Raw genomic sequence first — 26,120 nt, 5'->3', positions numbered from 1 at the left:
TGTCAGCTTGTCCCAGACCCTGCAGAGCTGTGGCTTCTGAGCCTGGACCTCCTCCAGGATGAGGCCAAAGTGCCTCCTCCCTGCTTCAAAGCAATTCCTTATCAAAAATGTGTTGTATATTAGGGTACATCTGAGAATTGGTTGGGGGAAAAAAGAAAAGTTCTACTACTTAAGACAACCCACCCAGCATGATAGATAGAAAAAGTTCTACTGCCCCAGCCCAAGATTAACTGAAAATTAATCTTGGTAAGACAGGACATAACAGGTGTCATAAAAATAATCAACAGTTGTTGAGCGCTTACTATGTGCTAAGCCTTTTTCTAAACATCATTTCATCTTCAAAACAGCCCCATGAGGTAGGTGCTGTCATCTCCAGTTTACAGATGACACCAGCCCACAAAAGCAACTTAATTTGCTGAAGACCAGAGGTAGGAAGAAGCACCACGATTCCGTCTGGCTCTAGAGCCCCCACTTGGAGCTGCCCTGTGAGGTGTCCTCACTGGAGGAGAAGGAGTGAACATGGGAAGGGGCTGCCTCTCCAAAGGGCATGGATGCTGTCACCCCGGAGAAAGGGCAGGGTGCTGGAGGTGAAAAAAAACAACAAAACAGGAAACAAAGAACCAAGAATGGGCTTTTTCTGGGGAAAGAGGATCTAGGATCCAGTTGGTGTGGCATTACAGCTTATCCCTGTTAATAAATTTTCATTTAAAGATGCTCTTTTAAAATAAAGAATGTTGGGCTGTGGCTTTAAAACAAAAAGAAAACTTAAAAAGGCATAAAAGGGTTTGTCTCTTTTTTAATAATAATAAAAAATAACTACAACATTAGATAATTTTAAAAAATTCAAATACCTTAACTACTACTTTTACCTTTATTGCATGTTTCCATTCCTGTGCTTATGTATTTTGATATATTTTAATTGATGAACATACAATTTTATATTTTTTGTTTAACATTGTATATTTTATGCCTCTATATTTGATCACTTTTTTTTAATTTCATAAGCCATTTACCCAATTCTGGGCATTTGGTTCTTTGCTGATGATAACTTTGCAGTAAGCATTTTTAAACATGAAGGTATTTTTTGGTTGAATTTTATCCTTGATAAAATTAATGAGATCTCTGGTCTATCTTTATGAATCTTGAAATCATAATGCTTTGCAGAAGGGTTGAACAGATTTACATCATCTTTAACAATGAATGAATGTATCATTTTGACCACAATTTTACCAATGTTAGGGGTTGAATTTCAGTTAGTTGTTTTGCTAATTTTAATTGGTCTAAAATTTCTCTTTCTTCGATCAGTGAGATTGAATTTTTTCTACCTATTTTATTTCTTGTATGTTTTGCCTATTATCGCTTTCCCTCTTTTGAATTGGGGTTTCATTGTTTTTCATGCTAATCTGTATTACACTTTTAGTTTAATAAAAAATAAAATTAAGAAGCAGGAAGCACTCCTCTCCCCAGTCCTATGAGATGGCTGTCACTGTTGTGTCTGTTTTACAGAGAGAGACAATGAGGCTTACAGAGACTGTCATTGGTCCAAGGCCACATGGGGACCATGTGGCAGAGCCGGAATTTAACACACATCTTTTGGCTTCTAGGAGCCTGGCTCTTACCCACGGGGAGCTGCCTAGAAACTAGCCGCAGTGCAAAGACCAAGAACTCACTTCAGGAAGATTACAGGCGGGTCCTGGGGGGCGGGGGGCGGGGAGCGAAGGGTAGGGAAAGTCTTCCAGCAGTTGGAGGGGGGCACAAATGGATGGAAGTAGAGTCTGTGGCTAAGGCTCTACGGATGTAGGAAATGAAGGATGGGCAGAGCAGATTTATGGTGAGGGGCCTAAGGGTAAGGCTGAGGGGTCTGGCAGCCCAAGAGGAGGATAGACTGTCTTGGGAGGTGGTTAGACTTCTGTCAGTGATGGTGTTTAAGGGAGCCTGGTCTGGTTTGGAGCAGATTTGTGAGTGGGCCAGAGGGTGACCCTAGTTGTTTCCTAGCACCTTCCAAAGTGGAGAAATGACAATAGTTAGGTGTTGGAAAGGGCTCTCTGATAGCTGTGGAATAAAGGGCTGGAGGGGGCGCATGTGAAGGCAGGGAGACACGAGAGGTGGAGGCTTCCAGAAGACGCTGAGCAGGGACTGATATCTGGGCAGTGGGAGGGCAGGTGGAGAAGAGGCACAGATGGGAAAGTCCCTGGGGGAAAGAGAGGGTCTCGTTCAGTGACAAGCAGGGAGAAGTAGGTGGCCTGGGGGGACGGGACCACAGGGGCTCTTTACAGAAGTGGAACCTGGAGATAAAGTTTCAGGTGTGGAAGGGGCCAGAGGAGTTCAGGTTGAGATGACAGCAGGAGATGGATGGAAATAGCCGAGTCGAGGACAGTCACAGCTTTAGGAAGATCAGAACGGAGAGAGGGAGGGAAATTTAGAAACCTGCAGAGTAAACAAAGTTTGATGTCTTCCAGGAGTGAGGACTGCTGGGAGGTGGGAGGGGGGCCTAGAAAGAAACATCCCGTGATTCACGGGAGGAGCTGTGACCAGGATGGTGGGAAGGGCTGGGGATGCTGCTGGCCGCCCTCCTTCCATTCCGGGAGGTGAGCATGGCAGCAACCGCTCCCACAGCGGGCACACAGCCTGTGTCGCACATGTGTATTTATTAAGGGTCTGCAGGGATCTTATTAAATTGTGGTGAAAACCATTGATGAGGGGAAAGGCTCAGAAAAAAGATGGACTTGGAAAAAGAAAATGGGGAAGCCTGGTTCTTGGCTGGCGGGGGGGAGGGACCCCCAGGGGCTGAGTGGTGGCGCCTGTTCCAGAGCCCATGGGGGGAAGGGGGGGAGTGGAGGAGGAGGGGGTTTCCTTTAGAATCCACCCCTTGCCCTACCCCTTTCTTGGGGGTCTGCGAGGTACCCTCTGATCTTTAATCCGTGGCCCCAGGTCAGGGGCAGGGCAGGCCTTATGGAATGAAGTAGGCTTGGGGGATCAGGAAGCTTTGGTAATGCCTTACACTACGCCAGGAATGAAATAGCCTCGAGCTTCGTGGTTCCAAAGCAAGTGCATCTTAGGGCCCAAACCTTCTCTTCTAGGGTGGGGTCGAGTCTGAGAACAGAATGGGATGCCCGGAGGGGCTTCCTGTGGGCAGAGGCAGGGTGTGTGGGAGTCTCAGCCTTGGCACCAAGCTTCAGCAAACAAATGGAGTGCAGGGTGGCAGAGGGGGCAAAGAGGGCTGCTAGCTGCTTATTGCCAGCACCTCCGGAGGCGAGCCTGCATCAAAGGGGCAATGGTTGTTGAAATGGCCATGGGCACTGGACTACGTGGAGAGGGGATCCTGGTCCCTACTAGATGACAGCTTGGGCCAGGCACTTTCATTTTCTTTATAATAGGCTCTTCACACTCTGCTACCCCCAATTTGCACAGGAGGAAATTTTGCAGCTCAGAGAGGTTAGGAAACCTGCACAAGGTCACACAGTGATATAGGATGCCTTACTGCAAAGTATGCAATCCTGCCATTCCCCAGACACCCATTCTACAGAAGGGACAACCAAGGCTCTAAGGGCTGGTGGTTTGCTGGAGTTACTAAGTGAGTTTACTCTGGAACTGGGACCCAACACCTGGCTCCAAAAGCCCACCAAATCACCTCCGGGTGGGGCTGCCCCTGGGGAGCCAGGAGTCCAGGCCCGGTTTTGCATCAGGCCCTGCTGAGAAGGTGTTTCCTCCTTCTTGGTGGGGCAGCTGCTGGAGAGCCTGTTGAGTCAGCCTTAGTCCCTCACGGCTCTTCTCCCAGACCCTGAAACTCACTCGGCTGCCAGAGTCACCCTACAGAGGGGTCCCCTTCCTCACACTGGACCCCCACAGGTAACACAGCTCGGGGCTGGAAGTCCCCTGTTTGGTGTCCTGAGAGGCAGGCACTACCACCTGGAAGCCTTAGCGCTCTCCAGGACCTTAGGTGGGGGAGGCGGGAGTGGGCCAGAGACCGGAACAGCCTGACAGATGGACAGGTTCTTGGGTTGACCGGTGGGTCTGCCCCATAGGGCTGAAACACGGCTGAGAGGACTGGACCCTTGATTCTGTCCTTGAAGAGGGGACTGTGGGGAGGCGGCTGCTGCGGGGCCCTGACCTCAGGCACCCATAACCCAGGCCAGGCATTAGCCGTGTGGGGCGGACGGGGCAGGGTCACTCCTGCAGAGCCTGCCACCTCCACACTCACACTCACACACACACACACACACACACACACACACACACACACACACGGTGGCCTCTGCAGGCCCCAGGGCAGCAGACTATACAGCCCAACACACAGCCCAGTCACACATCCAACACAGGAAGAGACACACACACAGCGCCCACACACAGCCTACACAACCACACTGTCACCCAGATAGTCTTTACACACACCACACAGTTGCCCATGCAGCACCTCACTGTGACAGGACCCACAGACACACACCCAGCCATGCAACGTTCACACACACCAAATACATAGGCTCACAGGCCCCTGGCCCACAGACATGCCGCGAAACGCAGGCTCATCCAGCAGCACGATGTGACACAGAGGCAGACACACGGACCCAGGCACCGGGCCACGGGAGGAGGCTCCCACAGTGTGTCTGTCACACCAGCACCTTCAGCACAGTCGATGCTCAGGAAACACTGTTAGTGTTGAACACGTGGCCATTCACATGCTTATCCGGAGGAGCACAACAGAGACCTGCAGAATGGGGCTGGGGGAAACAGCAGGGGACTGGGGCTGGGCCACGGACACGGACTCAGCCTGGGAGGGGACAGAGCCCAGGAGGCGGCAGTGATGGCGGTGGGTACAAGCCAGGACCTGCCTGCTGAGCCACTCTCTTCCCTCTCGGCCCCGCCTGGTGCCCTGGCAAGGCAGGGGGAAGGGCACCGGAGGGCCGGAGAGGAGGGGAGAGATGGCCCAGCGGGCTCAGGCCACGGCTCAGCTCTGCCCAGGGCTGAGCATGGGCTCCCTGCCACGTCCACGCGCCCCTCAGGGCTGCGCAAATGTTTTCCTTCCGGAGTCACCGTGGGACCTGAGCTTCCCCAGCAGGTCTATGGGCCAGAGGATGGGGAGACCCGCGTGGCCAGAGCCGACAGGCGGGCGCGGGTGATCTGGGCAGGAGGGCGCTGGCAGCAGGGGCATCCCGGGCCCGAGGCCCCAGTGGGAGTGGGTGCGGCCACTCCCTGGGGGCGGGGGGAGGAAGTCGGGGGTGCAGGCTGGGGAGGAGGTTGCCTCAGACAGGAAGGCCAAGTGGGCCAGGGCGGGGTGGAGGTAACGAGTGAAGGGAGGGACGCAGGTTGGGAGGTTCCCAGGGTGGGGGTGTGAGCAGCTGCGTGAGTGTGTGTGCGTGTGTGGGTGTGGGTCTGTGCACATTTCCCAGGTGTGCAGGATCCTTTAGGTGCATTTCCACATGTAACTAATCACATTTTTACCAACTATCTGTTGTGTGCAAATTATGGGCTTTGGGGGCGTTGCCCCATCCCTGCCTTCAAGGAGCTCACAACCCAGTTGGGGGGCAACACGTATGTGTGAAAGTCTGTGTGATTTGTGTGCGTCTGGGGACACATATTTGTCCCGGGCCTTATTCTCGTACATGTGGCCGGGGGTGGGATGGGATGGAGGGGCACCCTGTCCATGCGTGGCCCAGCTCAGTGGAGATCTCGGGCAAACACGCCTCCCGGCTTGTGCCTGTGACTGATGCACCTCTTCCAGGGATGGGCCGTGCGCGTGTCCACGGGCACCCGTTTCTACCTGGGTCAGCATGCGCATGCCCACATGCTCCCCCTCCATGGTCCTCTGTGTGTCTCCACCTTCAGGGTGTGCACATGTGTCTCTGTGCACGTCTTCCAGTGTGTCCCTGAGTGTGTTCCCCCACCCACATATGCACGAGTCTATGGGTATATCTGACCCCGCTGGACCTCAGCCTTCCTGGGGTTGTAGTCTGCCCCCATCCCGGGCACTTGCTGGGGCTGCTCTGCCCCAGAGTGTGCCCCGTATCGGGGCAGAACCTGACATGACCTCTAGTCTGCCCCCAGGGAGCCACGCATGCCCTGCCGGGGCATGACCCCCAGCTGATGCCCCTCAGGGGCCACCCATCGCAAGAGGGGCTCGGGGCCCTGCCCTCCCTCCCCATGGCACACGGGCTGGAGCCTGAGGCCGACAGGCTGCTGGACCTCAGCTTCCTGACCGAGGAGGAGCAAGAGGCCATTGCCGACGTCCTGAAACGAGATGCCCACCTGCGCCAGCTGGAGGAGGGCCGGGTCAGGTGAGGGAGGGCAGACCCTAGTCAGCGGAGCCCAGGAGAAGGGGCCTCAGGCACTGGGAGGGCCCCTGCTACCAATGTCATCCTGGCAGAAGCCTGAGAAGTTCTTGACCTTGCCCTTTGGTTCCCTCTGCCCTTGGCCAGCTCGGAGCTTCCATCCCCCCACCCCAGGGTGGTTGCCCCAGCTTCCTCATCAGCCTCCCTGCCTCCAGCCTTGTCCCCTCCGGTTCCCCTGCCAGGCTGCAGCTGCAGATTCCCAGGCGTGTCCTCGATAGTCCCTGCTGAGACCTCCCACAGCTCCTCAACACCTACAGCGTCCAGGGGAAGGTCCTCAGTGTGGCCCACAAGGCCCCCCTGGATGGGGCCCTGTCAGCCTCCCCACCTCATCTTCCACCAGGAACCATCACCACCCCCAGCTCCCATGTACTCTGTACTCTCACGTACTCTGCAATCCCTGAGTATATCCTTCACTCTTAAGCCAGTGCTGCTGCTTCTTCCTGGAGGGGCAGAGGTAGCGGAGCAGGGGAGTTACAAGCAGGATTTGGGGACAGACAGACACTTCCTAGCTATGTAACCTGAGACAACTTACCTACCTCCTGGAGCACCACTCTCCTCATCTTAAAAATGGGGCAAAGGAGTCCTACCTCATAGAATTAAGAGCGATTGTAGAAGTGTGGTTCATAGTAATCACTTAATGAACAAATAATTCTTAGCGTTCTCCATCTGGAGAACTCCGATTTGTCCTTTAAGAAGGAAATAAAATGTCACCTCCTCTGGAAAGTCACCCTGGATTCTCGCAGGAAATCTTCTCACGTCTATCACAGCACCTGCCACACTAGTGCCCATGCCTCCCCACCAAACTGAGCAACTCCAGAGCAGAAATCACATCTGATTTGTTGTATCCCTGGTGCCTGGCACGGGGCCTGGCACAGAGTGGGGTGGCAGGAATGTTTGTTGGCTGAGTGGTGACAGCATGCCCTCTTCCCCATCCTCCAGCAAGCTCCGGGCCTCGCTGGCAGATTCAGGGCAGCTGAAGATCCTGACCGGGGACTGGTTCCAGGAAGCGCGCTCCCAACGGCACCACCATGCCCACCACGGCTCTGACCTTGTCCGAGCCTCGATCCGCCGGAAGAAGATATCCAAGGGTGAGAGGAGATCCAGGGCAAGGCGAGCCCCAAGCAGCCCTGAATGCCAGGCGTATGTGGACAGGGAGGGTGGACCCCTGGATTCTGGTCCTGGCTGCCCCTGGGACTGTGTGTTTTTGGGTGGGCACTGCTCCTCCATGGGCACGGGGGGGGGGGGGGTGTGTGGAAGGGCTCCTCCAAGGGCCCTGCCTGTGAGTCACAACCAGACTGCCTGAGAACAGCTTCACAGAACTTCTCACCTTGCTCCAGGAGACCGGGCTCTGGGCAGCAATGGGGAGGCTGAGGCTGCCGGGAAAGAGCAAGAAGAGCTGGAACCCGAGTGAGGAGGAGACGCTGGGAGGGGAAGAGGAGGTGACCGCCCTTTACCTGGGTTCCTTCCCTTGACAACCACCTCCCTCCATCCTAGGCTCCCCAAAGAGGAGGGCTCCCAAGAGAGGCTCAGTGAGACTGAGGTGAGTATCGAATCACTGAATCACTGAATGAGCTCATGAATGAATGCAGTGCCCCTAGAGCTGGGATGTGCTGGGGAAAGAACCCCAGGCTGGGAATTAGACCTTCCACGTTCTGGGCCTCCCCCTCTGCCCAGTGGCCTTGTGGACCAGGCCTCTAAGGGAACCTCTGAATCTGGCTTTCAGGGGCTGGAGTGAGGGCTGAGCTGGGCAATGTCCAGGACTCAGATACTCCTGCCACCCACCAATGGCACCCTGGGTGCCAGCCAGGGCAGGCCTGAAGGGGAAGGGGGTGTGAGGTACAGGCCCAACTGGTCCCACAGCTGGCTGCCACCCCTTCCTTGAGGGCTGGGCTAAATCCCAAGCTTGACTAGCCTTCAGAGCCTCTGACCTCTCACCCCATTGTGAACTTTGTGTCCTCCTTAGCCCCAATGTGACCTCTGCCCTTGGCTTCCTTCAGGGACCCCGTCTCCCCTCACCTCCTGCCCCTCGCAGAGTTTCAGATCTCGAGGAGGAGCCCCCAGTCCAGGAAGGTAAGAGGTGGGCAGAGAAAGGTTGCCTGCCGAATCCGAGGCAGCTTTAAGTGCCCCCACCCGCCTGTGCTCACTTTCTCCTCCCGCGTTAGGGTGGGGGTGGGGGCTCTTGCGTTCCCCAGGGGCAACCTCAGAGCAGCCCTGGGGCTTGAAGCTGCAGGTCCTGAGGGTTGTAACCCTCCAGATTTGCTCAGGGGCGGGCAAGACAGGGGCTTGCTCAGCAGCCTGCGCCCGCCCCAGCCCCAGACCTAGGGGGCGCCCAGGTCTGCGCAGAGGAAGCGGACCCGGAGCCGGAGCCCGCGGCGCGGGGAGAGGAGGCGCGGCCCTCCCCAGCCCAGGTAGGCGGGAGCGGCCCGCGGCTGCTCTCAAGACCCGGAACAGAGTCGGGCCCGGGAGTGTCCTGTGCCCGGGACTCCCAGCCGTCGCGGCCTGAGCGCGGTCGGGGGAGGGGCGGGGAGAGGGGGGCCGCCCCGTCACCTCTCCCCCCCCATCCCCGCCTCCCCAGACCCTGGAGAACGGCGAGGAGGCCCCGGGGCCCGGTCCCTCATTCGACCGCATGCTCAGCAGCAGCTCCTCGGTGTCCAGCCTCAACTCCTCCACGGTGAGGGGGAGAGAAAGGGGACCTCTCTCGGGCGGCGGTGAGTGGGCGCCCCCCCCCCCATTCCCGACATGTAGCCCCAGCCTGAACTCACCCCGAATCTGCCGTTCCAGCCGCCAGGCAAGTCACCTCCCAGGACCCGCTTTACATGCGAGTAAACCAAGTCCCCTTGCTTTACCCGCATGTCCCCTGGGCTGAAACTCTCCGCGCTCCCCGCGGCCCCGACGGGAGCCCCGCACCCCGCCCTGACCCCCCCACTCCCCGCCCGCAGCTGAGCGGCAGCCAGATGAGCCTGTCGGGGGACGCCGAGGCGGGCGCGGTGCAGGTGTGCGGCTCGGTGCACTTCGCGCTGCGCTACGAGCCCGGCGCCGCCGAGCTGCGCGTGCACGTGATCCAGTGTCAGGGCCTGGCCGCCGCCCGGCGCCGCCGCTCCGACCCGTGAGTGTCCCGCCCGGCCAGGCGGGGTGCGGGCGCCCGCAGCAGGGGGCTCCCCTCCTGGCGGAACCCTGGGCGCCGGAAGCTGCGTTCACAGCCCCACCCCACCCCCACTTAACCGCTCTTAGCCTCAGTTTCCTCATCTGCAAAATGGGTGTAAGGATGGTTCCTACGTTGTCGGGAGGCGTGGAGATTGAGTGAGATAACCCATAAAGCCCTTAGCTCGAGGCCTGGCACCCAGGAAGCTGTTCCGGGTGGAGGCTGGGAATGGGCAACCTCCCAGCAGGGCAGGGCAGGGGAATAAAGGCTGGAAGGGGCAGGGAAGTAGGGGTTGGAAGGGCCCCTCCTTAGCTCAGGTCCTTATGTACTTCGCCCCAGCTACGTCAAGAGCTACCTCCTCCCGGATAAGCAAAGCAAGCGCAAGACGGCAGTGAAAAAACGGAATCTGAATCCAGTCTTCAACGAGACTCTCCGGGTGAGATGGCGGTGATGGGGCGGCTCCCCCATTAATGGGATCACTATCAATGGCGTGATGGCAGGAGACAGCCACAGAAATGTCATTGCCCCAGTCCTCCAGCCTGCCGGGGGAACGGCAGGGAGGCCCTCCCATTAAGGCGCTCTCCAGTAGGTCCGTCTTGGCATGGGAGTGGCAATAGTTCAGAACCCCCATTAAAGACTTTCGGGGCACCCGAGGAATTCCATCCTGCAGCACTGAAACCCCATTAAATCGCACCTCCTGTCCCCAGTATTCCGTGCCGCAGGCCGAGCTCCGGGGCCGCGTGCTGAGCCTGTCCGTGTGGCACCGCGAGAGCCTGGGTCGCAACATCTTTCTGGGCGAAGTCGACGTGCCCCTGGACACGTGGGACTGGGGCTCTGAGCCCACGTGGCTGCCCCTGCAGCCGCGGGTGAGGCAACGGGCTGGCGTGGGGAGACCCGCGGCACAGACGTCCCGCCCTCACCCCGGACTTTCCCCCAGCCCCTCTCAGGGCCCGCCTCGACAGTCTCCCCTCGGTCTCGCGACACTGCTGCCCCAGCCGAGGGCCTGGTCCCCGACAGCCCTTTCCCGGGGCCCTGCAGATCCCTCCCCGACGGCACACCTCTTCTAGACTGTTCTTTGGGGGTCCTGCCCTCCCCACTCACCACACCCCATCGGTGTGTTTGGAGACTCCGCCCCTTTACGGCCCCTTTCCCGTAGGCGCGGCCCCAACCCCTGACGAGCCTGCCTCTCACAGGTCCCGCTCTCCCCCGACGAGCTTCCCAGCCGCGGGCTGCTCTCTCTGTCCCTCAAGTACGTCCCCGCCGGGTCCGAGGGTAAGTGACGCCCCGCAGGAGGCCAAACTGGACTGACCTTGGAAGGAGAAGGCCTCCTGTCCCGCGAGGGGCGACGCCCTCAGTGGGGTGGGGTCTGAGCTGGCCCTCTCTGCAGGTGCCGGACTGCCCGAGAGCGGCGAGCTGCACTTCTGGGTGAAGGGCGCCCAGGACCTTGTGCCACTGCGCTCAGGCTTCCTGGATACTTACGTACAATGGTGAGGGGCGCCGGGACCTGGCTGCTTCCCTTCCCTTTGCTTGCCGGGGAGCCCCAACCTCCGACAGACTCCTCCTCAACCCCTGATCCTCAGTGTGGGCTCTTATCGCCCGCAGGGGTGAAAGGGACGGGGTCAGGAGGGTTCAGGGCCCTTTTGTGGAGCTGCATTTCAGTTTGGCCCCTATAGGACTTATCAGAGAGCTAAGGCTGAAACTGGGACGCTCACAGAGACCCTTCCATGGAGGGCCTGGGAGGCTAGGCTGTGGGCCCTGAGCTCCTAATTTTCAAAGTAAGCCCTTGAAGAACGTCTGGGGGTACCTGCAAGTGTTGTCTCACCTTCAGAAAGTGAAACGGAGATGGACTAATCAGGGTCTGGGTTATGTCCCTGATTCAACCAGAAATATTCTACTTTTAAGTATTGCACTTTTGAGCAATATTTTTTCTTTTTTAATTAATTTTAAAATTAAAAATATATATAACAACAAACAAACACAAACATTCTTAACTTATGATCATTCTGTTCTACATATATAATCAGTAATTCACAATATCATCACATAGTTGCATATTCATCATCATGATCATTTCTTGGAACATTTGCATTAATTCTAAAGAGAAATAAAAAGACAACAGAAAAAAATTCATACATACCATACCCCTTACTCCTCCCTTTCCTTGATCACTAGCATTTCAATCTAAATTTATTTTAACATTTGTTCCCCCTATTATTTGTTTTTATTCCATATGTTCTACTCCTCTGTTGATAAGGTAGATAAAAAGAGCATCAGACACAAGGTTTTCACAATCACACAGTCACACTGTGAAGGCTTTATCATTATACAATTATCTTCAAGAAACATGGCTATTGGAACACAGCTCTACATTTTCAGGCAGTTCCCTCCAGCCTCTCCACTACATCTTGAATAACAAGGTGATATCTACTTAATGCATAAGAATAACCTCCAGGATAACCTCTCGACTCTGTTTGGAATCTCTCAGCCATTGACACTCTTTTGTCTCATTTCGCTCTTCCCCCTTTTGGTCGAGAAGGTTTCCTCAATCCCTTGATGCTGAGTCTCAGCTCATCCCCCAGGAGCCCTGTCCCACACTGCCAGGAAGGTCTCCACACCCCTGGGAGTCATGTCCATGTAGACAGGGGGAGGGTTGGTTGAGTTTGCTTGTTGTGTTGGCTGAAGAGCGAGGCCACGTTTGAGCAACAAAAGAGGTTCTCTTGGGGGTGACTCTTAGACCTAATTTTAAGTAGACTTGACCTATCCTTGTGGGGTTAAGTTTTATATGAACAAACCCCAAGATTGGGGGCTCAGCCTATTGCTTTGATTGTCCCCACTGCTTGTGAGAATATCAAGAATTCAACTTGGGGAAGTTGAATTTTCCCCCTTGCTTTGAGCAATATTTTATTTTTTGGAAAGAGTTCCATGTTTTAAAAATGTTTGGAAACAACATTTCTGGGGAGCAGTAGGGAGCCAGTGAAGGTTATGGAGTCAGAGAGTAGCAGATTTGCATTTCAGAAACATCGCTCTGGGGTCCAGCGAATAATTGGGACTAAAGGCAGGATATCCAGGAAGAGACCGAAGCAAAGGTCCCAGGGCATCAAGGGCTCAAGGCCCGATCTCAGGCGGGAGCCAGAGGACAGGGACGTATGTGACGGATGTGGTTGGCTCTGGGGAGTGTGAAGGAGTGGTCACCTGATGGCAGCCCCCTTCCCCACAGCTCAGTGCTGCCTGATGACAGCCGGGCCAGCCGCCAGCGGACAAGGGTGGTACGCCGCAGCCTCAACCCTGTGTTCAACCACACCATGGTCTACGATGGCTTCGGGCCCACTGATCTGTGCCAGGCCTGCGCTGAGCTCTCCCTCTGGGACCATGGGACCCTGGCTAGCCGCCAGCTGGGGGGCACACGTCTCAGCCTAGGCACTGGTGAGTGGGTCAGGGCCCTGGGGGGAGCTAGTGCTGGGAGGTAGAAGCTCATCGTGTGGCCTTGGACACTTCTTTACCCTTTCTAAGGCCACTGGGAACTAGCAGTGACTGGGCACAGTGCATCATCTGGGGCCAGATAGGTGTTCCCTGGGACCTGGGGTGTCCAGTGTGACCATGCTCTCCACCCCTGGCATCCAGGCAGCAGCTACGGGCTCCAGGTACCCTGGATGGATTCCACACCTGAGGAGAAGCATCTGTGGCAGAAGCTCTTGGAGCAGCCATGTGAGTGGGTGGATGGTCTTCTGCCCCTCAGAACCAACCTGGTCCCGAGGGCATAGCTGCCCCTCAAGCCCTACCACACCCTTCTCTCTGGACCTTCATCTCAGGGCTTGCCCTTTGCTAAAGTTAATAAATTTGTTCTAAGGGCTGGATGGGGCTGATATCTGCTGGGGACCTGGTGGGATGGGAGTGACAAGAAAGAGCCGTGAAAGTGAAGAGGGCCTGAGGCAAGGAACTTCAGAATTAGACACAAAGACCTCAGGGCTGGTCCCAGGACACCTCCCAACCTCTATATCTCAGAAGTCACCAAAGTCACCAAGACAAGGATACAAAACGTTCTGTTTAATAGCCTTTACATGGCAGTGCTTAGTGTGCCTGGGGTGCCCCTGTGGTTGTTTCCCCTCACTGGAGCTGGACCTGGGCCCTGGCCTGCCCCCCACCTTCCTGGCCTCTTCCAGTTGCTTCTAGGTCCTGGGGTGGGTGTGTAGAAGCGGCTTGTCTCTTCTCTGTTCATCCGTCCTTGGGTCTGGCCTCCTGCCTTTGATGCCTTCACTCAGCCTTCCGAGGGCCAGAGGACCCAGCATGGACCCTGCTCGCTGTGCCAAGATGGCTCTCCAGATGCGGCACACCATCCCTCCCCTAGGGGTAGCGGACTCAATGTGGCTTAGCCAGAAGAGGTCCTTGGTACCTCTGTGGTTCCCAGGAAGGAACCTGGGCAGGCCCACAGTTGGGGGCCAGAATCTGGCCATCATGAGACCCTATGCCTGGATCACCCCCAGAGGGCCCAGTACCTACCTGATGTGGGTGTAGATGAGGTCATCTCTAGTGGCACAGGTGAGTAAGGTGTGGAGGGTGAAGCTGTGATTCAGCAGCTGGTTGTGGACAAAGACCCAGAGAGACAAGGAGAGATAAAATTAGAGAAGGATGTATATCGTGCCGAGACCCAGGTACTAGCTCTGTCCTACTACTAACATGCTGAGGCACATCACACCCCTTTCTGGTCCTCAGATTTCTCATCTGTATGATGGGAGGGCTATACTAGCCGCTCTTCCAGTATTGAGATTCTCTGCATAAGAGGAAGACAGTGAGAAGAACTGAAAGATGGACAGAGATATGTCCTTGGCCAGTGGGGATAGCCAGCACCCTCCCCCTTACCGTCTGGATGGTGTCTGAATCCACGCTCAGCTCCTGCAGCCACTTCACCAGGCCCTGATCCTCTGGGAGAGCAGCTATCAGGGAGAAATCTGGTGGTGAGCCCAGAGGCGCCCCCTACCAGAAGGCTCACATCACCATCAGCGCGCTCCAGCCAGACCCTGCTCACCTGGGGACACTGAGATCCGGGCATCCCCCTGCATCTGCTGTAGAGCCCGTTGCACCAAGGCCTGGCACTCTTGTTCCTTCTCGGCTAGGACAGCTTGGAGCCTGTTGGCGGGCAGAGGCCAGTAGAATGGAGTGAGAAGTGGGAGGGAAGCCTCTGCGGAGGCTAAGGGGGAGTCCAAGCGGCTGCTTTACCTAACAGTCTCTGCTCGCAAGAGGCCCAGCTGCACCATGGGAGGCGGGGGCCCCTGCTCTGGCTCTGCCGGGAGTGAGCTCCCCTGGACTGGGGTCTCGTGCTGCTTCTCCTGGGACGCCTCTTCTTTACTAGGCTCCTCTGACCGCAGGGGGACTGCCTCCTTCTCCACCTCTGACAATTCTAATGGGGTGCGCTCAAGCAGGGCCAGAACGCCAGCCTGGCCCCCCGCTTCCAACACCGGCGAGGGCCTCCCTGGGGAGAGCGTGGGGCTCTGGGCTCGGGCCGGAACCAGGTTGGGCGAGTCTGGGAGAGGGCCGCTTTGTCACGCCCCCGCCGGCACTTCACTGGCTGCCCACGCCCCTGCCTCCCGGCCCCCCCATAGACCACGCCCTCTACCAGCCCCATTTAGTGCTCGCCACGCCCCCGAAAGTCCCACCCGCACCCGCAGACAGGCCGGCTCCACTGCCCCCTCCTACCCGGGCCCAGCACTGCCAGGGCTGCCCGCACGGCGCGGCTGAGCAGCGAGTCCAGCACGAACATCCAGTGGGGGCGGATCTGGCGCCTGCGGAGGATCTGCTTCACCTGGAGCAGGAGCAGGAGGCGGCTGAGAGGGGCGGGCCTCGAAGAGGGGTGGGGCTGGGGTTGGAAAAGTTAGAGAGTCTCCTGGCCGAGGGAAGTGGATGGAAGCACTCCGGGTCTAGGGAAGGACTGGGAAGCTAGGACTGGGCAGACGCCCCTTTCCTGACGGCTCCATCTTCACGAAGGAGACATGGAATCTTATGAAACATCAAGTCCTTGCAAAGCCCCACACACGGAGCACATGACCTCTTCTGGGGCAGCCCTAACTGTGAGAAAGCGCCCCTCACCGCGTCGGGGAAGGCGAAGAGCGGTCGGTGCAGGAGCGCAGGTCCGAGGCCCTGGGCCCGCAGCTGCCCTTGCAGCTCCCGCAGCTCCTGGGCCAACTGCCGGCGGTTGGGGGTGTGGATGTGAGCCCTGAGGGAGCGCAGTAGCTGTTTCATATGATCCCCGTCCAGAAGGGGTTCCAGAGGACCCTAGGATGGAAGAGATGTTTGTCAACGGGTGTCCCTCCTTGAGCCAAGAGAAGGTGGGGAAGGCCATCCTCAGGAGCCCTGTCCCTGCTCGACCACCAGGGGGCGGAGGAGCGGCCGCCACACCTGTCCTTGCTCCAGGCGCAGATTCTCGGCCAGCGCCGGCAGCTCCTGCTCCAGTACTCCAGCTAGCATGGCCCGGCGCTTGCTCTCTTGATGCAGCAGGCTCAACCCCGAACTCTCCTCGGGGGACGCTGGTTCCTCCGCCCCGGGCATCTCGGGCACGCTGGGTACAATGGGAGCGGCTGAAGGGGGGCGAGCACCAACACCGTCCAGCCACACCCCGACCTCCACAGTGTTACTTGTATGCCGCCCTCACAAGGGTAAAAGAGGTAAACCAGGTACTGAGGGTGCACAATAAACACCTGGGGGAGGGCTCAGGTAGGCTCCAATGCCATCCTTGCATGTGGTCAAACTGTCCAGCCCCCAAGGAGCATTCTTTCTGCAGAAGGGTAAGAGGGCAAAACCTGGCTAAGGGAACCTGCCTAAGGATCCTGGGCTCTCACCGGAGCTGGCTGATGCCACCACAACTGAGGCAGCGCTTCTGGAGGCTGGGCCGGTGCTGAGAGGGTGCCTGAGGGCACGGGAACGTCTGGGACTGGGTAGCTGAGTCAGCTGCGGGGGTGGGACTGGCTGAAGGGGCATCTGGGAGAGGGAGAAGGCTGTCAGCTTGGGCATCCCTCTCAGCCCTCTCACCTCCACACCTCCCCTGCCCTCACTCCAGTGTGTTCCAGCCCTCCACCCCTACAGCACCTGAGTGTTTTGGAGAAGGACGGGAGGAGCCGGGGCTTCGGCTCCTCTTCCCAGGCTGCAGGAAGGGGTCTCCCAGCAGTGCTTGGGCATTGGCCCGGAGGCGGGGATCTGGCTCAAAAGTCCGGAGGAGGAAGGCTTGAGCCTCAGCTGACAGAGAACTGGGCATTGGTGGATGCACCTTGTACATGCCCACCTGGTGGGGGACAGAGAGGGCAAGTAAGTGTCAGGCTGAAAGGTGCTCAGGGTCCAGTCTGGCCTATCCACATCTGTGGGCCAGGTCTTGAGAGGTCTCACCTGAAACATGGCAGCCTGCGGGCTTCCTAGCTCATGGAAAGGTGGGCGACCTGTGGCCATCTCAATTACAGTGCAGCCCAGTGACCATATGTCAGCTGCCTTCCCATATCCCCGTGGGCCCTGGTCGATGATCTCTGGGGCCATATATTGCAGGGTCCCTAGAAACAGGCAGGAGCAGCAATGCTCATCTAGGCTTTATTACTGGGGGTACTCCATTTTTCTCGCCACCTATACCCATCCTGAACTCCATCAACCAAAACAGATTCCATCACTTACCCTGGTCATCATATAGCTATCTGGGTTTCATCATCCACCCTCGGGACCATCATACTCGTGGACTCCATCACACTTCACATTCCCATCATATGCCCTAGACATCATCATCCACCCTGAATTCTATCACCTTCTTTGGGTGCCAACAGCTCAGGCACTGAACTCAATTCTATCAACTATCCAAGCTCCAATTCTAGATTCCATCACCTCACCTATGGCTTAACCACCTGCCCTGGATGCCATCTCCAGTTAGGGACTCCAAGCCCAGGAGAAACACTATTCCCCAGAAGGTTCCAAGAGTTCCTCTGTCCCAGATGAACATCCCCACTCAGTGCCCACATGCGGTTACCTGTGAAGGTCTCAGTGCAGGGTGTGATGCCTGCCAGCCGCTTGGAGGTGCCGAAATCAGAAATCTTGAGCAGCCCACTGAAGGTGTTGATCAGCACATTGTCCCCCTGAGCAGAGGAGACATTGTGCTCACTGGACACTGGACCGGGCCCCTGGTACCAGAACTGGACTCCATCCTGGGATACCATCTCCTGGGAATCCCAGCCTCTTCCTGCCTCTATCAACATCTTACCCAGGCCGTCCCACTTGTATGCCCCTCTGGTTGCTGGCATTTATTTGTCCTCACATCTGAGCTTTGACTTCCTTCTTTAGGGAGCCTCCCTGATGAAGTCCTCCTGTGCAAAGGGTCTGCCCAAGGGCTTACCTTGATGTCTCGGTGCACAATGTGGTTGTCATGCAGGTAGCCAAGTCCCTGCAGGATCTGGCGAGTGTAGAAACTGATGGTGCTCTCATTGTCCTGCAGGGGACCCCAGACTGACCGCAGCAAGGAGGACAGGCTGCCTGGGCAGATAAGGTCCAGATTCATCGTTGGCATCCCACAGCTCTCTCCTCGAGGCCCAGGCACACCCATGCCACAGCCCAGACTCCATTAACCACTCCCACTCCATCGGTTAATTCTCGGCTACACTACCCACACACTCCGGGCTTCATTTCCCCCCAGGGTTCTCCACCCCTGTTTGGCTCCATCCCCACACCCACGCCCAGCACCTCAGCTTCCATTCCCATCCCACACAGGGCAGGTACCTCCAGGCACTTCCTCCATGAAGATCTTGAGGTAGCCGCCCTGGCTGGCTGAACCCAGATATCGCACGATGTTCTTGTGGCGCAGGCGTTTGTGCAGGGCGATCTCTTCGTGCAGGGGCTGGGAGAACCTAGGTGGAGGGAGGGGAGAGAGGAACGGGGCAGGTTTGAGCAGAGATGCTCACTCCACACCAGCCCCAACCAGGCCCCGCCCCCAAGCCCCTCGCGACCCCCACCCCCACCCTTATCGACCCACCCACAGGCCCCACCGGACCCTACCCGGGTCCGCAGGGTCCCTGCAGCTCTGCCCCTAGGCCCCAGTCCCCCTGGCTCCGACTCTGCCGTCGGACGACCCCGTCCACTTGGCGGCAACCTGGAGGGCGTCCCCGGTCCCTCCGGCCTATAGCCCCGCCTCTCTCCGCTCGTGGCCCCGCCCACAGGGCGCGCCCACCCCGGCCCTAGGGAGCCCTTCGCCCCGCCCGCGCGCTTTCCAGCTCGCCGCACCTGCTGTCGCGCTCCGGGATCTCCTTGATGGCGATGCGCACCTGCGTGTGCCGATCGCGGCCGGCGTACACCACCCCGTAGGTGCCCTTGCCCAGCACGAGCCGCTCGCCGGCCTCTGTGTACTCATAATCAAACTGCGGGGGTCCAGGGTGAGATGGGGGCTCAGCAGCGCCCTCAGCCCTGCTCCCTCCTCGGCCTCTCAATCCGCCTTCCTCACCTCCAGCACCTCCCCCACGCCTTCCGTCTCCTCCAAGGGCGTCGCGGCCTCAGGATTCGTCACCAAGGCCTGGATCAGGCCGCAGAACCTAGGAGCGGGGACGTCAGGCCGGAGGGCACTGAGCGGAACCTTCCCATCCATGCCAGAAGCACCCAGGGACATGGACCCTTCCTTTCCCTCACTCCCCAGCGCAGGCCAGGCCCTCGGCGCACCCCCGCCCCGGAGGCTGCGCGCACCACTGGCATTGCCCTGCGCTGGGGAAGCACAGCTGGACGTCCTGGGCCGGAGACAGCGCATAGAGGAAGCAGCAGCGCTCGTCCCGCTTGGAGACGCTAGGGAGAGATGAAAGACCCCGTGAGCGCCGACCCGCCCCCACCCGGAGCCGCCCACAGGCCCTGCCTCACCTGATGCCGCAGATGGAGGCTACTGGGAAAGTCCAACTGGAGGGCATGTCCTGCTGGAAGAAAAAGGGTCTGAGGAGGACCTGAAGTCAAAAACCAGTTCTGGGGATGGGAGAAAGGCTGGATGGACAGATGGTATTAGTGGGGGCTGGCAGGGTTTCTGCCTCCCAGCGGCTTCACCTGAGTCCCAGACTCCAGCAGACTCAGGGTCACAGTATGCACCGTGTCGGTGCCCCCAACCTCGAGTCTCGCAGGCAGCAGCACCTTGTTCAGTTCCAGAACCAGCACCTGCCAGGGGAGGGGGTGGACGGCTAGATCAGAACAGGCTCTCCCCTCTCCCGGGTACCCCACCTCCAGGGGCCTCACCAAGTACTGGTCCCCCTGGGGGGAGGTGGGCTTGAATGGTTGGCAGGACTGTAGCAAGAAGTGGAGCCAGAAGTGGGCACGGCGCAGGGGGCCTCCAGGGGCTTTTGGCATAGGTCTGAAGTGCTGATAGAGCAGGAAGGTTTCCATCACCGACACCAGGTACCTGCAGGCATAGCCTTGTCCTCAGTCCAGGCACCAGCTAGCACTGCCAGGGAGAGTAGACTGGCTTGGATATAGCCAGAATGTGGGACTCAGGTGCCGGAAGGAGCTGGGTCATTGGTTCTGGGCTCAGGATAAAGTGCCAGTGGACATGGATGTAGCAGCAAAAGCCCAGGCCAGGCCAGGCCTCAGAGAGGACCACCTACCATATGGGGGCATTGAGCTTGTACAGCTGCTCTGCAGCCAGCACCACCTGGGTGGGGTCATTGGCAAGGATTTGGGCTCCCAGGTAGAAGCCCACATCCCAGTAATACTGCATCTTCTCCACGCAGCCTTTCCGAGCCAGCAGGCAGCCCAGCTTCATGCCTAGGGGAGAGGGGTAGGGGCCCAAGTGAGTGTGGGGACAGGTGTGGGCCTGAACATATGGGTGAAAACCTCAGTGTGAGCAAGATCTCAAGTGGGAGTAGGAGCTCAGGCATAGGTGAGGGTTTGGGCACAAGTATATGTGGAATTCAGCGTGTAATGAACACAGGTGTGAGCTTGGGGGCAAGGGCACACAAGGGTACAGGGCCGGCAGGAGGACCCAGGTGTGAATACAGGCAGAAGAGGATGAGCTCAGTCCCAGCCTGACATTCTCCTCTCTCCCTGCCTTCTTCCCAGGCTCCTCTGACCCTTGGGTGTTTTTTTTTATTGGGGGGGGGCAGAGGAACCAAGATTGGGGCTCACCTATGAGCTGGAGCTCCTCGGAGTCCTCAAAGCTCTGTCCAGCAGCAATGAGGAGGACAGCTGCATTGATGCCTGAGTGGAGACTGGGCTCCACCTCAAACGCCTTGCGATACCTGGTGGAGGGTGGGGAGAGAGGGACCCCGGGCTGGACTGATGCCCATAAGCCCATCCCTCACCCTACTAGCTCAGCCCACCACCCATGCACTAGTACTCCTTACCAGTGGTAGGCCTGCTCTCGGTGCCCAGCATTCTGGAAGCCGGAGCTGAAGAACATGTCCTTGTAGACACGGCCACACATACAGTATAGGTCAGGTGCCACAGAGCCGTCAGACTGTACCAGAGGCAGGAGCACGGCCAGTGCCTTCTCTCGGTCCCCAGGCCTATTCCTCCTAAAGGTAGGGGAAGGTGGGCTGGGGACCCCCTGATGCTCCTAACCCACCCAGTCCAGAAGCCCCCAGACCCCAGACAGCAGGGACCCTTACAGGGGCATGACAAAAATGACCCCAGAATGGCAGTGACCTTGGTCAGCACTGTCTTCTCTATATACAGTGGCCCCAGATGGAAGTGATTCCTAGCTGCCATCAGTTTGAATAGTAGTGACCTTGGACAGCTGTGACCAGACAGGTGGTCAGCTGGTGAACTAGAAGTAGTGACTTCTGAAAGGCAATGGCCAACCTGGGGGGCAGCAAACCCTCCCCACCAGGTCGGAGTAACCCAGAACAACAGGTTCTGGGTTTTGAGTCCTGAACAGTCAGCAAATTCCCTGGACAGCGGTAATCCCAGGCAGCAATGGCCTTGCATAGCGGAGACCCAGACCCCAGAGATGCTTGCCCCCCAACCCCCACCCCATGGCCATGGCCTTACTCTGCCACTCACCGGTTGAGGGCAAACGTGTAGTGGAAGCAGACATTGTGCTGCTCAGCCACATCATAGGTGGGCAGGGCCTGCAGGGTCTCTACCAGCTCAATGATGGCCGAGTAGTCCTGTATGAGGGAAGGCAAGCCCTGCATGGCAGCCTTTGCCGAGCCCCCTCAGCTCTCAGCCCTGGAGAAAAACTTTGATCTGGGCTCTCCTCCCACCCTGGACATCCCCCTCTCCCCCCACCTTGCCACCCACCAATGCCTGCACACTTCCCCCTCCAGCAGTTACAGCAGACACCATATGAGAACCCGCTGCGTGCCCCATGCTGGGTGCTTCCAATATCATAACTGCTCTAGGAGGCAGTGCCACACTCATCCCCTACTACAAATGAGGAAACTAAGGCACAGAAGGTAAGATCATTTGCTTAACGCTGCCAGAGAGCAAGCAGCACAGCCAGGAGCCGAACTTGGGTTTGTCTGACATCAAATGCCTGTGGCCCTGGCTGCCCCTCTGAGCACCTCGCACCTGCACATCGCGGTAGGAGAGCAGCAAGTTCATGATAATGTCGGCGCTCAGCAGCTCCACGCTGTCCAGTCCCCGCTGCAGGCGAGCCAGCTCCTGCCGCAGCCGCTGCCCACTGAACCGCTCCCGCGCCTGCCGAATGTTCTGCCGAATGGTCTCCCGGAAATAGCCACTGGTGCCCAAGGCAGTGGAGGGAGGAAGAGCCAGTGGTGGGGCCTGCCTCTCAACCCAGACCCCTCTGGGTGCGCCCTTCCTTTGGGCCCCCTGTTACCAAGAATCCGTGGGTGTGGCCTCCAGCAGGCGAACCAGCCGGCCCACCAAGGGTGTTAGCAGGGCCTCGGTGCCCATTCCCACCTGCACCAGTCCATCAGCCAGGCCTCTCAGGACGCCTGCATCACCACACAGCACCCGACCGCTGGCTGTCACCACATAGGGGATCAGTGTGTAGCTGCCGGCGCAGTCCTGGGGGGAGGGCATCAGGGATCAGTGGAGGGCAGAGACCAGCGTGGGGGTTAGGGAGCAGCGGGGAAGAGGTCAGCCCCCTTGGGGACAGGCATAGCATGAAGGGAGGTAATGGACAACGGAACATAGAATCATATTAATTGCATGTCAGGGGACATTAGGAAGGGAGATCAGAGGTGACTGAGAGGGCCAGGAAGTGTACAGAGGTCAGAGGTCACAGGGGAGGTCAAAAGGCACATTAGAAGGAGGGATGGCTTCTGCTCACTGAGTTCTTCTGGAAAATGTCCTCCTGCAGGAAGCAAAGAGTCAGATACTGGTGTTCTGGGAAGAGGGGGTGCCCAGCCCGGTGCCTGCCCCACCCACCACCCGGTCGCCTACCCGCAGGGCCTGCAGGTCAGGGAGGTCGGCCTGGGAGCAGAGGAGCACATTGTTGGTCATGCTGAAGCTCTCACGCACACCAAGGTGGTAGAACAGGGAGGGCTGCGCCAGGGAGCAGCTCACCTCCAGCACCACCACGTCTGCGGGTACAGGGGAGGAGGCCCTGAGCGCTGGGGCCCGGTTTGGTGGCAAGGAGCTGGGGAGAAATCCTGGCCGGGGCTGTCTGGCAGTGTGACTCCCGCAGGGTCCAATTTCTCTCTGGGCACCTCTGGCTCTTACGCAGAGCTAATATCGGTGGTGTTGCAGGAAGGGAGCTGGGCTCACTCATGGAAAGGGCTGGTCCCTTATCCCACTGTTCAGGGGCCGTGGGCACCAAGGATGGGGGAGGGGTGGCCTGCAGTAGCTCAGAGCCTCTTCCGGCCATTGGAGAGGCAGGGGTTGTGCAACCACAGCCGTCCCCTGCCCTGGGCCCTCAACCTCGTCTCTTGAGAGGGGCTGGCACCAGCAGTGCGCACAGCCAACGCTGTTTCTGTGTGGCATGTGTGTGGCTGTGTCTGACCCTATCTCTGTGTGTGACAGTGTCTAGGAGGTCTGTGGGGGTGAACACATCTGCCATTTGCCAACCTGTCTATGACTGCCTGTCTTTGTATCCACGTGGTCGCGTCCACATTCATTTTTAGGCAGCAATGTTATGGACATCCGGGTAAACAGAGTTCCCGGACTCTTGGATAAACAAACAAGTATCGGGGTCAGGGTGTCTGCGTTGGTGGGAAGGAAGGGTGACAAGCGCGGGAATAGCCGCAGTCCAGCCCCTAGCTCCGCCCTGCTCCGCCTCTCCCTCGGGACCGCGGGGCCTCCAGAGGTCGTCCAGAAACGGGGCCCTTCGCTTCACTTTTCGCTTTCTGGCCCAATCCTCCGAAGTCGTTTGCCAGGATCCCGGAACCCCTTTCCCTAGATCAAGCTCCACTTCCCTCGGCCCGCCCCCTAGGAGCTCCGCGCCTAATCATCGAGAGAGTTCTCCAACCCCACCCCCGAGGTACCACAGCCCGGTCGCACGGCCAGCCCTGCCCCGCTCCCAGTCCCACCCCGTCCTAGCCTCACACTCTCTCGGCACTGTCCGGACTCCAGGATGCTTAAGGCCCTACCCCGAAGCCGGATCTGGATCCGCTAAGAGCCACCCCGAGCCCGGCTGCGCTCCAAATCACCTGGAGTCCACGTTTATCACGGCCGGAGCTTGAGCTCCTCACCTTTACTGCACGTCAAGCTCCCTAAACCCGACGCCCACCCCCGCTCCCATCTGGCCCACCAAGATCCTCTAAGCTCCGCCCGGGTCCCGCCCCCTCCCTTTCCAAAGAGCTCACCCGCGTTGTAGAAGGAGTCGAGCGCCGCAGTGTCTCCGAGAGCCAGCGTCCCGAAGGGCAGGCAGCGCAGCTGCGGCGGGGGCCGCGGCCCCGGGAGCTGCGCGCAGGCCTCGCGCAGGCAGCGCAGGGGCAGCGGCTCCGCCTCGGCTCCCACCCCGGACTCCGCCCCGGGCCGCGGCTCCCCGGTCAGCACGTAGACCACGCTGAGCGGCCGGCTCAGCGCGTAGCCTCGGCCCGCGCGTGCCGCGAGCGGCCGGCCAGGGCTCAGCGCCTCCGCCAGCGGGTCCTGCCAACAGCTGCCGGCGCGCTCCAGGGTCCCGGACCGCGGGCTCGGCCCCGCCATGCGGGGGCGCTCCGGCGCGAGGCGCCCGGCTCTGGGAAACCCCGACCCAGCAGGAGTTAGGGGTGGCGAAGCCAGGGATCTCGGGGATTGGGAAATCTCCTCTGGATCCGACCGGAGGTCCCGTTCCGGGTATCTGGAGTCCAGGGCGGAATCCGAGCGCGGACTCCCACGGTCCTGAGGTTCTGAAATCTAGGATTGGGCTCCGGGTATCTGGGGCATCTGTTGATCGGTAGCTTAGGGTCACGAGGCTGATCCCGGGGGTCGGTCCGGGCTGCTTTCGCCAGCCAGACTCCGCAGGGGAGCGCCCGCTGACGCTCTCCCCTGCCCGCACATGTAGGCCCGGCCCAACCCCTTCCCGGCCGGGAAAGCTCCACCCTCGGCCCTAGGGCAGCGCCGCTCCCTAGCGGCCCAGGACTCGGCCTCTCTCCTCCCTCCTCTCCCGCCAGAACCTCTGAGACAGGCAGCTTCCGGAACAGCCTGTGCTCATAGCAGGCGCTCATAAGATGCGTGCCTAGGCTAGGGGTTGGGAAGAGGGGAAAACTGCAGGCCCTGCCAGCAGTTGAATGAATGAATCCACGCAGTCGATTGAATGAATGAATCCACGCAAGTCCCACCGTGTGCAGAGCAGGCCACACAGTGGGTGTCCTCCAGGGCCCTGGGCTGGGAAAGGCTGCTTCCCAGTCTGCCAGCAGGCTCTCAGCCCTGGTGTGGAGCTTGGCATCTGAGCCAGGGCCTTTGTCCTCTTGCCAGGGGAGCTGTTTTCCCTCCAAGCCAGCCTGCTGTGAGCCCCATGACTTTTGACCTAGGCCCAAAAGGTGAGGACAGACTGAAAAGCTTCTTCCCACTGCCAACATCTCTCTATCCGCCTGAAGGACAAACCCCAGAAACCCCAGCCCTTTCGGCTACAATAGCTTCCCAGCTCCCAGTTCCCAAGGATCCCTGACCCTGGTGAGAATTAGCGATGGAGGCGGCAACCTGGTGTAAACCTCAGTGGACTCTGAAATCAAGAACTGGGAACTTGGAGGAGTTGAGTAACTTGTCCAATATCACTCAGCTGCACCTCAGAGCAAGGATCCAAAACCAGGAGTACCTGTCCGACTGCAGCTTTCAGACTTCACCATTTATTGCTCTGCTATTTACTAGGAAGTATGTGGCTTTGGGAAAATTATTTAACTACTTAAATGCTAGTTCAATGGCTGCTGCTTCACTGCCCTATTGCCCCATAGGAGAAAAATGTATCTTCCTTATTTTGACCATATGTTCCAACCAGACTCCAATGGGAAGGCAAGAAGTAGCAGAGGGTGAGGCCTTGGTGCAGCAGAGCCCAGGGTGGAGAAGAGACAGCTTAGAAGGAATAGGCACCCAGGTAACAAGAAGGTGAGAAGCTGTGCAAATCCCACCACAAAACCATCCACTTGCAGAACCTGGAGGACCCAGGGCAATTGTCAATGGAGGCTCAAGTCTTCTCCAGGCCCTCCCCCCACTACCGTGGGAGGGACTCCCCTTCTCTACCCTCCTGACTGGAGGAAAGGTCTTCCTTGAATGGAGCTGCAACCTGTGTCCCTGCTCTGGGCCCCGTGTTTTGTTTTGTTTTTTTCCCAGTCTCTGGAACGAAGACT

The 26,120-nt window shown here is 58.4% G+C and overlaps 2 protein-coding genes across 6 annotated transcripts; one reads left to right on the top strand and one right to left on the bottom strand.

The window, feature by feature from the left end:
• The first annotated feature begins 3,715 nt into the window (after positions 1 to 3,715).
• SYTL1 (synaptotagmin like 1) lies at positions 3,716 to 13,318 on the top strand. Of its 4 annotated transcripts, none has more exons than XM_077150666.1 (15): positions 3,716 to 3,849; positions 6,043 to 6,272; positions 7,266 to 7,414; positions 7,664 to 7,733; positions 7,821 to 7,866; positions 8,324 to 8,396; positions 8,637 to 8,734; positions 8,902 to 8,997; positions 9,266 to 9,432; positions 9,808 to 9,904; positions 10,176 to 10,334; positions 10,662 to 10,740; positions 10,856 to 10,955; positions 12,686 to 12,891; positions 13,090 to 13,318. In XM_077150666.1, the coding sequence occupies exons 2-15, from the start codon at positions 6,082 to 6,084 to the stop codon at positions 13,227 to 13,229; spliced, it is 1,671 nt and encodes a 556-aa protein (XP_077006781.1). In that variant the 5' UTR covers positions 3,716 to 3,849; positions 6,043 to 6,081; the 3' UTR covers positions 13,230 to 13,318. The 4 variants fall into 4 exon arrangements, with proteins under 4 accessions (XP_077006781.1, XP_077006782.1, XP_077006783.1 ...); XM_077150667.1 differs by having other exon boundaries at positions 6,032 to 6,272; XM_077150668.1 differs by lacking the exon at positions 9,266 to 9,432 and having other exon boundaries at positions 8,290 to 8,396; positions 8,902 to 9,034.
• On the bottom strand, positions 11,465 to 26,031 carry MAP3K6 (mitogen-activated protein kinase kinase kinase 6). Of its 2 annotated transcripts, XM_077150663.1 has the most exons (29): positions 24,159 to 26,031; positions 22,798 to 22,937; positions 22,685 to 22,708; positions 22,229 to 22,419; positions 21,961 to 22,129; positions 21,451 to 21,557; positions 20,793 to 20,963; positions 20,575 to 20,687; positions 20,055 to 20,214; positions 19,690 to 19,852; positions 19,504 to 19,611; positions 19,327 to 19,379; positions 19,159 to 19,254; positions 18,923 to 19,010; positions 18,706 to 18,839; positions 18,205 to 18,332; positions 17,825 to 17,961; positions 17,462 to 17,567; positions 16,840 to 16,997; positions 16,546 to 16,738; positions 16,299 to 16,437; positions 15,859 to 16,018; positions 15,550 to 15,735; positions 15,160 to 15,265; positions 14,683 to 14,986; positions 14,492 to 14,592; positions 14,326 to 14,399; positions 13,966 to 14,042; positions 11,465 to 13,809 (listed from the first exon to the last, which is right to left on the bottom strand). In XM_077150663.1, exons 1-29 carry the CDS (start codon positions 24,499 to 24,501, stop codon positions 13,635 to 13,637), a joined length of 4,104 nt encoding a protein of 1,367 aa, XP_077006778.1. In that variant the 5' UTR covers positions 24,502 to 26,031; the 3' UTR covers positions 11,465 to 13,634. The 2 variants fall into 2 exon arrangements, with proteins under 2 accessions (XP_077006778.1, XP_077006779.1); XM_077150664.1 differs by lacking the exons at positions 11,465 to 13,809; positions 13,966 to 14,042; positions 14,326 to 14,399; ... (1 more) ...; positions 14,683 to 14,986; positions 15,160 to 15,265 and having other exon boundaries at positions 15,289 to 15,735; positions 19,327 to 19,376.
• Between the last annotated feature and the right edge of the window lie 89 nt (positions 26,032 to 26,120).

Source organism: Tamandua tetradactyla, chromosome 2, assembly GCF_023851605.1.
Source record: "Tamandua tetradactyla isolate mTamTet1 chromosome 2, mTamTet1.pri, whole genome shotgun sequence".
Classification (NCBI taxonomy): Eukaryota; Metazoa; Chordata; class Mammalia; order Pilosa; family Myrmecophagidae; genus Tamandua; species Tamandua tetradactyla.
This window is presented reverse-complemented; position numbering and strand designations above follow the sequence as displayed.

Excerpts from the sequence above, each read along its gene's own strand:
- SYTL1 (XM_077150666.1), top strand. The coding sequence starts at position 6,082 with ATGCCCCTCAGGGGCCACCCATCGCAAGAGGGGCTCGGGGCCCTGCCC. Across the intron at positions 6,273-7,265 it reads CTGGAGGAGGGCCGGGTCAG|CAAGCTCCGGGCCTCGCTGG; the intron begins GTGAGGGAGGGC and ends CCCATCCTCCAG. Across the intron at positions 8,998-9,265 it reads CCAGCCTCAACTCCTCCACG|CTGAGCGGCAGCCAGATGAG; the intron begins GTGAGGGGGAGA and ends CCCCGCCCGCAG.
- MAP3K6 (XM_077150663.1), bottom strand. The coding sequence starts at position 24,501 with ATGGCGGGGCCGAGCCCGCGGTCCGGGACCCTGGAGCGCGCCGGCAGC. Across the intron at positions 16,019-16,298 it reads GGTGGCATCAGCCAGCTCCG|CGTGCCCGAGATGCCCGGGG; the intron begins GTGAGAGCCCAG and ends CATTGTACCCAG. Across the intron at positions 14,593-14,682 it reads TTGCGAGCAGAGACTGTTAG|GCTCCAAGCTGTCCTAGCCG; the intron begins GTAAAGCAGCCG and ends GCCCGCCAACAG.